This window comes from Caloenas nicobarica, chromosome 34, assembly GCF_036013445.1.
Source record: "Caloenas nicobarica isolate bCalNic1 chromosome 34, bCalNic1.hap1, whole genome shotgun sequence".
Lineage (NCBI taxonomy): Eukaryota > Metazoa > Chordata > Aves > Columbiformes > Columbidae > Caloenas > Caloenas nicobarica.
This window is the reverse complement of record NC_088278.1, coordinates 2,812,489-2,824,867: the sequence shown is the minus strand read 5'-3', so window position 1 is coordinate 2,824,867 and position 12,379 is coordinate 2,812,489. Positions and strand designations below refer to the sequence as shown.

The 12,379-nt window shown below is 51.1% G+C and overlaps 1 protein-coding gene across 1 annotated transcript; it reads left to right on the top strand.

The window, feature by feature from the left end:
• Positions 1–542: 542 nt before the first annotated feature.
• Positions 543–1,502, top strand: LOC136000729 (olfactory receptor 14C36-like). The gene has a single exon (XM_065654682.1). It carries the CDS (start codon positions 543–545, stop codon positions 1,500–1,502), a length of 960 nt encoding a protein of 319 aa, XP_065510754.1.
• Positions 1,503–12,379: the final 10,877 nt, after the last annotated feature.

Sequence of the window (12,379 nt, the reverse complement as noted above, 5' to 3'; positions counted from 1 at the left end):
GCAGCATCACCTTGGCTGGACACATCTGGCTTAGATGGACCTGTCCTTTTTTGCAGCCTGCAAACCTCTGCTCTCAGCAGTGCCTGATGGCTTTTTAGGGTAACATGGCAGTGTGATCAGCCTCCACCTCAGAAAGGTGCCAGCCCAGGGCAGCTGGAGCAAAACAGAGGGACAGAGCAGCTGCCCTCACTCTGCACTGACCCACAGGCATCCTCTGGTCTCGCAGGACTCGCTCTGTTCTCCCTGAGTGCAGCAGAAACTTTGAACCCCAGGTCCGTCCCCTGCCCCCCGTTCCATGACCCCTGCTGCAGAGCAGGGCTGACTCCTGGGCAGCCAGCGGGCACAGGCCCTGCTCCTCACAGCACCTCCAGCCAGCACCACCCAGGGCTCAGCCACAGACCCGAAGGAAGGTCTGGAAAAGGACAAGGGGTGTGGAGCAGGGGAGGGTGTGTGAGAAATGGCTTTGATATTGCTCAGAGAAGTGTCCCCTATCTTTTCATTTTCTTTTCGCGTATGACAGTGTCCACGCCCAGATACAGCAAATGTCCAACAGCAGCTCCATCACCCAGTTCCTCCTCCTGGCGTTCACAGACACATGGGAGCTGCAGCTCTTGCACTTCTGGCTCTTCCTGGGCATCTACCTGGCTGTCCTCCTGGGCAACGGCCTCATCATCACCACTATAGCCTGTGACCAGCACCTCCACACCCCCATGTACTTCTTCCTGCTCAACCTCGCCCTCCTCGACCTGGGCTGCATCTCCATCACTGTGCCCAAATCCATGGCCAACTCTCTGTGGGATACCAGGGTCATTTCCTTTGCAGGATGTGCTGCCCAGGTCTTCTGTGTATTTTTCTTGTTTGGTGCAGAGTATTTTCTTCTTACCATCATGTCCTACGACCGCTACGTTGCCATCTGCAAACCCCTGCACTATGGGACCCTCCTGGGCAGCAGAGCTTGTGTCCACATGGCAGCAGCTGCCTGGGCCAGTGGGTTTCTCAGTGCTCTGCTGCACACGGCCAATACATTTTCACTGCCACTGTGCAAGGGCAATGCCCTGGACCAGTTCTTCTGTGAAATCCCCCAGATCCTCAAGCTCTCCTGCTCACAGTCCTACTTTAGGGAAGCTGGGCTTCTTGTGGTTACTGTCTGTTTAGGATTTGGGTGTTTTGTGTTCATCGTGCTGTCCTATGTGCAGATCTTGAGGGCCGTGCTGAGGATCCCTTCTGAGCAGGGACGGCACAAAGCCTTTGCCACGTGCCTCCCTCACCTGGCCGTGGTCTCCCTGTTCCTCAGCACTGCCATGTTTGCCCACCTGAAGCCCCCCTCCATCTCTTCCCCATCCCTGGACCTGGTGGTGTCTGTTCTATACGCATTGGTGCCTCCAGCAGTGAACCCCCTCATCTACAGCATGAGGAACCAGGAGCTCAAGGAGTCCATTAGGAAAGTGATTTCATGGGCGTTTGTCAATACTGATCATCTTTCCATCACTGTCCACAAATGATGTCTAATTGTATCCCAATGCAGGCCTGTACCCTGTTTTATCCCTTTTACTTCGTTAGCATTACCCATATTGTTATTTATGGTTATTATGTTTGTACATAACTGTTCATGTTTAGCTCACTATCCTGAATAATGAACCCATTATAAATAGTTTTAAAACACCTGAAACCTGTATAAATGTTTTTCTAACACTGTGTCAGAGCTTAGTCTCCCATAGCATCTCTGTGACAAAATGACATCTCCAGAGTGCAGTTCTTCAAGATTTGGTTGTTCTTCCAAAGTTGTTTTCAACAACAGGCCCAGGAATTTCCCTCAAAAGGGCCTGAGGAAAAAGCTCGATGCCACCTTGGAAGCTGATAGACAACAAAGGTGTGATTTAAGACACAACCCTTGCTGTCTGTTGACAGTGGAGATGGGGAGTGGTCATGAGATACAGTCAGACTGGGCTGTCCCAGTGCATGATGAGGCAGAGGACAATCCTCCAGGAGAGGAATCTGGAGCTGCCCGAGAGCCCGTGAGATACACACGGACCAGCTGTGCCTGAGGTGGGCAGTGACAGGACCCCACAGAGTGAGACATGGCCCAAGGCGGAGTCATCAAAGGGAAAGCACTAAATGCAGGTATCTGCAGGGAAGCAGAGATGGGCACAGACCATCTGACACAGACCAACTCCAACAGGCAACAGCACCCTCACAGCCACCACACCAACAGCAGCACTTACACAACCATGAGCAACACAACTGACCCTGTCCTGTTGCCCCTCTCAGACTGATCTGGTGTGAAGGTTGCACGAGTGGTCTGTACATCCCAGGTAGAACTTACTTGCAGTTTCACACACCCCTGTGGTCCTTCCCATGTGGACCTGGGGTTTGGGTCAGCCCAGACTCAGAGATATTACCCACTTGGACATTCCAACCCTGGGGTTCTCCAGATCCTGGTGTCCTCCTCCTCCTTGCTAGCCTCACTTAGAATTGACCAAGAAGGTGTGTACGTGCCATCACACCCAAACGCACACACCATAGTGAGCCCACTCACACAGCAAAGAGCCAGGAGCAGAGTTTGATTAGTTTTGTAGTTTAACGCTGACAGACAGCTCAGCACCACATAGTCTGTCACTCACTGCCCCACAGCAGGATAAGGCGGAGGATTGGAAACACAAAAGAAAACTTGTGGGTTGAGATAAAGACGGTTTTACAGGCAAAGCAAAATCTATGCATGTAACCAAAGAAAACTAAGGAATTCATTCACTGCATCATCGGCAGGAGGGTTTTCAGCCATCTTCAGAAAAGCCGGGCTCCATCACATGTAATGGTTACTTGGGAAGACAAACACCATCACACCGAATGTCCTCCCTTCCCTTCTTCTCCCAGATTTTATTGTTGACCACGGTATCATATGTTGTGGAACATCCCTTTGGTCAGTTTGGTTCAGCTGTCCCAGCCATGTCCCCTCCCAATTTCTTGCACACCCACAGCCCCCATGCTGGTGGGGTTGGTGTGAGAAGTGGAAATCCCCTTGATACTGGGCAAGCACTGCTCAGCAATGACTGAAACATTGGGGTGGGACCAACACTGTTTCCATCACAAATGTAAAATGGACTCATACAAATTGCTATGAAGATAAGTAACTCTATCCCAACTGAAACCAGTATGATAAGCAGGACAGGCCATGGTGATCAGACAGGGAGTTTGGCCAGAACAGCACTGACCAGCCACCTCCCCACGGGCAGCTTGTTTCTTGAACCCCCCTCCTCCCCACTCTTCCACAGGCTGCTTCTTCCACGATCCAAATTTCTCTGGCCCGATCTCCTCACAATTCATAACCATCATCAGTTACTTTTTCCCCAATGGGCTCAGATTTTCTCCACTTGCACTCAAATTTGATAGTTTGGATTCCATTGCCTTGGTCCTCTGGGACTTCAGTGGCATCACTGGTGGCTCCTCCAGGCACTGATGGCCTTGCAAGACTTGACTGCCCAGACAGTCCCCAGTGCTCCCCTCTGTGCAGTCTGGCCAACCTGGTCACATCTGCAGCCACCTGTGAGGCCCAGCTGGCACACACGGAGCTGCCCATACTACTGGTCCCTTCTCACATCCCTCAGCTTCTCATGCATGTGCCACAGTTTCCCGTGGCACGTACAGGTGGTTTCAGCCCAGGGCAGGGCCTCCCCAGGGGCTCACTCATCTTTCTGCAGCCTTCCCGTCTGGTGTCCTTGATGACCTCATGATACCTGCCTACCTCTGGCCAATCACATTGCTGTCATGAGGTGACCTCACAAGTAATAATCCAGGCATGTTGGCTTTGCCTACGTCTACCCCAGGTAACTGCAATAGAAGTGGCATCACAACCCACCTCCAGCCGTGTCATCTTCCCCTTCTCCTGCATCTCCCGTCTCCCAAGCTCTCAGCACTGCTGGGGGTGTTTCCCAGCATCCAGGTGACATCACCAGGCCTGTCTCACCACATGCCCAGTTGGGTTGTTTCCAAAGATGTGACCTCAAAATCCACCTCCCTCCCATGATGCACCTTGCATCATCCTCTTCTGGCACCAGGGGTCACCTCCCAGCCAACCTCCCACACACTGCCCCTTTACCTGCCTCTCCTCTTTGCTACCCAGCACTGTCGTTTCTGCTGGGCAGGCAGCAACGTGCTCCCCATGGGGACTGCAGAGCCCTGGTGGGACAGCTCGGTGGTGGGAGGGCAGCCATGGGTGGGCAGGGCTCCTCAGGAAGGCAGGCGGGTGGATGAGGAGGTGGAGATGAGCTCTGTGCAGAGGGGAGCCTGACGTGCACAGCCCTTGCCTTGGAGGGAGCTTCATGGTCACAGGTCCTTGACTACATGGCAAGCTGGACCATCTCTTGGTCTGCTGGGAGGGCAGCAGGGCTGGGCACAAGCAACCCAGGAGGTTCCTGCAGGATGTGGAAGACAGCATTTTGAGACAAACACTGGACGAGCTGGCTAGGGCTGGTCTCTTACTGACAGACAAGGTGGATCAGGCTGGGGAGCTAAGGATGAGGGCGGTCATGGCTGCAGTGACCGTGAGATGGTGGAGAAGCAGGACAACTGCAGAACAACAGTGCAGTCCTGCAGGAGAGCTGATTTCAGTTAGCTGAGGATCTCCTTGGGCTGTCCTGGAGAACAAAGGGGCTGTTAAACTCTCTTGGATCTTCAGGGACAACATCCTCAAAGCCCAGGAAGAAGCCAATCTGATGGTCAGGGAGTCGAGCAGGGCCTGGCAAGAGGTCAGCATGGGTGCACAGCAACCCCCTGCCTTAGGAGATCAAACAGCAGAAGGACGTGCAGGGAGGCTGGAGGGGAACCGGCTGCCCAGGAGACAGACAGACAGACAGCTGGCCTGGGAGTGCAGGGATGGAGCCAGCAAAGCCAGCGCTGAGCAGTGGCTGAAATGGCCATGCAAGGGGAGCGCACCCAGGAGGGCTTCTCCAAAGATATTGTCAGCACAAGGAAGGCAGCTGAGGGAACCCTGGTCCCAGTGGCCAGTGGGGCAGGGGACGGAGTGACAAAGACAGTATCGAAACAGCAATTTTTCAGAAGAAAGATTCTTCCTTTGAGAGTGCTGGTAGGAAATGTGTTTTGCTGAGTAACTGGATGCACCTATGCATTTTACTATACATTTACCTCTACATAAATATTTCTTTTGCCTTATACTCACATAGAAAGACAGATAACGCAGATCTGTTGAGATCACTGTCAACATGACCATCTACAAAGAGAGCAGTTCAAGTAACCTTTTCATCCTTCTTTCCTCCATCAGGCAAGAGTGGCCAACAGGTTTGAGCATGACTCACGCTGTGCCAAGAGTAAAAAGTGGCTTTGACAGTCCAGGGCAGTGGATTTTTTGGTGCCTTTGACTCTGTGCAAGACACAAGGATTATCTTTCTTAATGCTTTAGGCTTTAATAGGATAGAAATCTAGAGAACATTTTCTAAAAGTGGAGGGAAAAAGAAACCAAATGAAAGATGTAGAGTGAAGGAAATGTCTTCTTGCAACTTTAAGCATCAAACGTTGTTGGTGTTGTAATTCTCCTTTCTTTGTTTTGAATACTTTAAACACCAGTGTTTTCCCATGAGATCAAAATGAGGCTTTTCAAGATGTGCATTAAGGGCAAGAGGAGAACTACTGATGTTCCACTAGATTGGCCTTGTCAGCACTCTCTCTGTTAGGCTGTGCATCTGATCTCCCTCATCGTTCAGGTATTTCCTCTGCCCTAACTAAACGGACCATGTCTGAAGTGCCATTTCCAGCAGCTGATCTGCACACAAGCACTTGCGATCGGTCTCTGGATTTCCCTTCCTCTTACTCTTTGATCACTCAGACACTTGTCAACAATCCAGTTGCTGCTTTCAGCTTCAAGGAGTTAAAAGCTTCCTTGTCTTTCAGTAGTCTTTTTATTCTGTCTTTAGCCAACTCTTTTATTGTGTTTCTTTTCTAATTTCCTTTCTGTCTCAAACATTTCTTGCATGGTTATGCCTTGGAGAGAGTGAACTTCATTGGTGGCAGTTTGTCCTTGGCATACAGTTGAGGAATGTGTTTTCTTTTAACCATGATTCTTATCAGTTTATTTTGTTTGTTCAAAAGTAAAGAAAAGTCCCTCTTTGCCTGTGTGCAGCCAGGTCTCTAAGGAGAGCAGGTGGGAGCTGGTGCAAAGGAGCTGGAACATCCAGCTGCAGACTGCAGTGGAGAAATCTGGTGTAAGGAAAAGGGATGCAAGTGCCAGGTGGCCAATGAGAGAAATGATGGGGTTGGGGAGGTGAGGAACAAGGTTGTCCACACTGTGTCAGAGCTCAAGGGACAGCTTCTTCAGCCAGTCCAGACCTCCTTAGGAGAGACCCTGGATCAATATCAGATAATGCTGCAATCACCTCTTCTGCACACGGAAAAAAGATAAACTATATCCTTTACCAAAAAAAAAAAAAAAGTCATTTTTATTAGAAGGTTTTTGAAATCACTCTCCATAACTACAGTAGGAAATGTCTCTAATTAACTGTACAAGACTAGAAGGAAATTACAAGAAGAGACATGGTTTCTTAGAGCTTTCTTCAGTGTAATGAGCTCCAATGGTGCATTTGGTGCTGAGTCCCTCAACCTCAGGTGCTGAGAGGAGATTGCACAAACCTCTCCAGAAGTCAAAGTCAGAAGAAAGAAGTACTAAGTCCCTTGAAGTATTAATGAGTTCCACTGAGGGCAAGTACCAGCAAAGCCTCCCCAGGGACTCGTTAGAGCAGAGAATTGCAGGCCATGCTGGCAGATAAACAAAGGGCCATGTGCAGGCAGCTGAGGTGCTGAGAAAACCCTGGTTTTGTTGGACGAAGCAGAGAGGCCAAGGCCTGACCCCCAGCCCCTGGGAAGGCAGATCCTGTCCCTCACCCGTTGCTCAGGGCTCTTCCTGGGGCAGGGGGATGTGGGCTGTGTGATGCCGAGTGAAGGACAATGGTGTGACAGTTCCCAGCCTTACTGGGGTGTGCAAGGAGGCCATGGGGTGCCCCAGTGCCTGAGGACAACATGGCTCCTCATAGGCCTTGGTGGCAGAGACGATTGCCATAGCCAAGGGGACAAAGACTTGGGTTCTCTTGGCGACATACAGCCTTGCCAGTGCCCTTTGCCATCTCCACCACGGGTTGTCCTACACTGTCCCACAGCTGCTTCTGTTTCCCTGCAGGCTGTAGACACCCATCTCGCTTCCTCCCCTTGCTCTCACCCTGGTGTTTCCATACATTGGCTGATGTGTCTCCACTCTCATGCTCTGTTCCTTGAAACACAAGGAGGTGGACTGATCTCATGCTCCTTCTGGATGATTTCTCATATCGCAGCACCACCCTTTGAGTGAAATTTCTTCCTCCTCATGTCCATTCCAAGCTGCGCTGTGTGGCAGTGTTTCTGCTGGAGAAAGGAGGATCCTGAAAACTACTGACCTGTCAGCCTCTGACCTGTGCCTGGGAAGATCATGGAACAGATCCTTCTAGAAGCTGGGCTAAGGCACAAGGAATGGTGACTCAACCAGTTCCCTGGGCAGCCTGTTCCACTGCTTCACAACCTTTCCCATGAAGAAATGCCTCCTAATATCAATTCTGAACCTTCCCTGGCACAAGCTGAGGCCATTTCCTCTCATCCTATCACTTGCTACTCAGGAGAACAACACCACCCTCCATGCTACAACCTCTTTTCAGGTAGTTGTAGAGAGTGAAAAGGTCTCCCCTCAGTCTCCTTTTCTCCAGGCTAAACACCCCAGGGTCCCTCAGCTGCTGCTCAGAAGACTTGTGCTCCAGACCCTCAACAGCCTTGTCCCGTCCTCTGCACTCACTCCAGCACCTCAAGGTCTTTCTTATAGTGAGGAGCCCAAAACTGAACTGAGGATTCGAGTTGTGGCCTCACCAGCGCTGAGTACAAGGGAATGATCACTGCCCCAGTTCTGCCCACTACACTATTCTTGATGCACACCAGGAGGCCATTGGCCCTTTTTGGCCACCTGGGCACACGCTGGCTCATGTTCAACTGCTGTCAATCAACACCCCCAAGTCTTTTTCCACCAGGCAGCTTTCCAGCCACTCTTCCCCAAGCCTGTATTGTTGCAGGGGATTGTTATAAACCAAGTGCAGGACCCGGCACTTGGCCTTGTTGAATCTCAGATAATTGGCCTCAGTCAGCCAACGTCCCTCTGTGTGGCCTTCCCACCCTCCAGCAGATCAACACTTCCACCCAGTTTGGTGTCATCTGCAAACTTACTGAGGGTGCACTTGATCCCTTCATACCGATCATTGGTAAAGAAATTAAACAGAACTGGCCCCAATACTGAGCCCTGGGGACACCACTCATGACCGGCCGCCAACTGGGTTTGGCTCCGTTCACCACAACTCTTTGGGCCCGGCCCTCCAGCCAGTTCTTTACCCATCACAGATACACCATCCAGGCCATGAGCTGCAGCTGCTCCAGGAGATGCTGTGGGATACGGTGTCAAAGGCTTTACTGAAGTCTAAGTGCACAACATCCACAGGCTGTGTGGTGGATTCACTCCCCCACAACAGACTTTCCCTCATCTGCTAAGTCACCTTGTCACCGGTCACCTTGTCACAGAAGGAGATCAGGTTGGTCAAGCAGGACCTGCCTTTCATAAAGCCATGCTGATTGGGCCCGATTGCTCGTCTCGTATGTGTGACCTCCCAGTCCCTTTCCCAGCCATGTTGCTGCTGTTGGCCTGTCCCCTGCAGGGGCACAAGTGACTCACAGTCCCCTCCACAGCCATTGGCTTCCTACTGGACTGTGAGTTCCTGAGACACAGCTGAGCACATGGCATCGTACCCAGCCATCACCCTCCTTGTGCTCCAGTGTGTGAGCAGGTAAAACTAAGCTGGTTTCATCAAATGTATCTAATAGATTTCCTATCAAGGATTTAAGTGGAGAAACGTTCCTCAGAGGATCTGCTGTATTTACACTGGGGCATTTTATATCTCTGCTTCTGCCTCTTTTTTTTTCTTCTTCTTCCTCTTCCTGTGTCTATTCTGATGTGAAAGAGCTCTCCAAGAAAAGATTCATGGAATCCTAGAATAATACAGGTTGGAAGAGATCCCTCAACTCCATCTCTCTCCCACTGACCTTTATGGATCCCTAATGAATAGCTGAAAGCATTTGCGCTCCCTTGGGTTCATCTCACCACATGCACACAGTGGACCTGCTCTCACCCCAGCATTTCTGTCCCTTCATTGATGTGTCTGCACCCTCACTGGCTGTTTTTTGGAACACAAACCATGGGCTGATCCAGCTCCCTCTGGGTGACCTCTTGCACCACAGCACTGCCCTTCCAGTGACATTTTTTCCTCCTGATATCCAGTCTCCACTTCCCAATCTGCACTTGGTAGCTTTTTTTTCCTCTCCTGGTTATTCCTACTACTTGGGAAAGCTATACCACCTCAGAAACTGCCCATCAAGCAGGGAACCCTACCTGTTAGTCTTCTTGTGGTCTTCCACTAGACCAGAGAGAAGTAACCTCACCATGACTGGTGCTGGACCTTCAGCTTCTCTGATAGACATGAGCATGTCCCTGTTTCTGTCCCATCATGTTCTCAGGTAGGATGGACATGACAACCTGTCTCCAAGGCCTCTTCCTGGGTAGGGCCTGTGGGTACTTATGCAGAGGTTCTTTCCCAGCCACGTTCCTGCTGCTGGGCTGTCACCTCCAGAGACAGAACTAACCTCACTGTCCCCTTCACAGTCACATACTGCTTACTGGATTATGAGTGTCTGAGGCACAGCTGATGTCATAACACACCATACTGATCCGTAAAACGCCTATGGCCCAGGACCTGACCAGATGAATGTATGTCTCTTCTATTAAACTTATGAAATATATTTCCTACTAACGATTTAAGTGGGGAAATATCCCAGTGCTGCATCTAGGCTGATCTCTCTGGTATGTAACATCCAACATGAAGTGAGCTCTAGACACTGTCTGCCCCACAGGCCTTCATGGAACCTCAAGGAATGGCTGTTTGTTTTCACCTGGGCTCATCTCACCTGAGGTTCCTCTCACCTCACATACATGACGTGCATGCTCACAGCTCATCTGTTCAATGAAAACCTCCTGTTGCCACTCCGAAGGGATGGGAGGTACCTCAGCCCTAAGGTGTGTCCCCCTGCTCTGTATTCGTCTGAGATGTCCCATGTCATGTGGAATGGACACAGGGAGGGATCTCAGTTCAAGGAAGCACATCCCAGTGCTGCATTCTGGTGGTTTCCCATGGGATGTTACTCTCAACATGAAGTGACCTCGAGACACTGTCTGTCCCATGGGCCTTCACGGAACCCCCTGGAATAACTGATGGCGTTTGTGCTCACTTGGGTTCATGTCAACTCGTGTACATTATGTGCATGCTCACATCTCATCTGTACAATGCAAACTTGGACTGCTGAGCTACTCATTCAGTGTCCCTCCATGGAGGGAAGACAACCTCTGTGAGCTGGGGAGAGAGGACAGGGCTGGAAATGTTGGTTGTGAGGGGCCAGTCCATGACGATGCCCTGGGGCAGCTTCCGCGGGGTGTCCAGTGCACAGGGGCACAGCCCAGCCCCTGCTCTGCTGGTCCTGCAGGTCTCTGGCAGGAGGCCTGGCTGTGAGAGGACACTGCTGTGTGCCCAGCCCTGCACACACACACTGTGCAGCTGTACACTGATGTTTCATCTGCCAGTTTCTTGGGCACATTCTTCAGAAAAGCTTTTGAAGAAGACCTAAACCTTCAGGCACTGTTGTCAGGAGATCACTGTTCTTAATGGAAGGCGGCTCTGTGGCCAGCTCTGTCACAGCAGTACCCATGGCCTGTCCCTGCCTGCGCTCACAGGACTGACACACAGCAGGACGGTGACCAGGCTGCCAGAGCACTCAGGCCTTGCACCAACACAAGGGATGAGAAGGAGAGTGTGGGAGTGGAACGAGAACAGCTCTGGAAGGCCAAGCGCTGGTGCTCCCTGGCAGTGCTGCCAGGCTGGACTCTTTTCCCCTCCTCCCATGCACACAGGAACTGTCCCTGCAGCTCCAAATAGGCTTCGCAGGAAGGATATAGTGAAAAAAAGGTCACTACAGGACCCTTTATTTTGTTTAAATACACACAGATCACGGCTCCTCATTTACACAGCCATTAGTTATAAAAGAAAAGCAGAAAGTGATTTAGAGAGGGGATGATGTTATCACAATAAAGAAAACATCAATAACAACAGAAAATACAGATGAGAGACTGGACCTGTAACTAGTTACATTAAAACTGCTATGTAGTAGCAGATGGGTAGTTTCCTGCTTCAGAAAACACTAAGGTATGAGTTTCCACAGGGCATCCTTGAGCTCCTGGTTCCTCATGCTGTAGATGAGGGGGTTCACTGCTGGAGGCACCACTGAGTACAGAACAGACACCACCAGGTCCAGGGATGGAGAGGAGATGGAGGGGGGCTTCAGGTGGGCAAACATGCCAGTGCTGGCATAGAGGGAAACCACGGCCAGGTGAGGGAGGCACGTGGCAAAGGCTTTGTGCCGTCCCTGCTCAGAGGAGATCCTCAGCACGGCCCTCAAGATCTGCACATAGGAGAAAAGAATGAAGATAAAACACCCAAATACTGCTAAGAGAGTAACCACAAGAAGCCCAAGTTCGCTGAGGTAGGAGTTTGAGCAGGAGAGCTTGAGGATCTGGGGGATTTCACAGAAGAACTGATCCACGGTATTACCATGGCAGAGTGGCAGTGAAAATGTATTGGCCATGTGCAGCAGAGCATTGAGAAACCCACTGGCCCAGGCAGCGGCTGCCATGTGGACACAAGCTCTGCTGCCCAGGAGGGTCCCGTAGTGCAGGGGTTTGCAGATGGCAACGTAGCGGTCGTAGGACATGACAGTGAGGAGAGAATACTCTGCACCAAACAAGAAACATACAAAGAAGACCTGGGCAGCACATCCTGCAAAGGAAATGACCCTGGTATCCCAGAGTGAGCTGGCCATGGATTTGGGGACAGTGATGGAGATGGAGCCCAGGTCGAGGAGGGCGAGGTTGAGCAGGAAGAAGTACATGGGGGTGTGGAGGTGCTGGTCACAGGCTATGGTGGTGATGATGAGGCCGTTGCCCAGGAGGGCAGCCAGGTAGATGCCCAGGAAGAGCCAGAAGTGCAAGAGCTGCAGCTCCCGTGTGTCTGTGAACGCCAGGAGGAGGAACTGGGTGATGGAGCTGCTGTTGGACATTTGCTGTTTGTTGGCATGTGGGCTCTGTTCAAAAAAATAAAAAGCAACTTTAAATTAGGACAGACTCCTCTTAGCAAAGCCACACCATTTTTCACTGATATCAGCCCAACTGAAATGCATTTCCTTTCTCTGTTGTGTGCTGGCTGAGTGT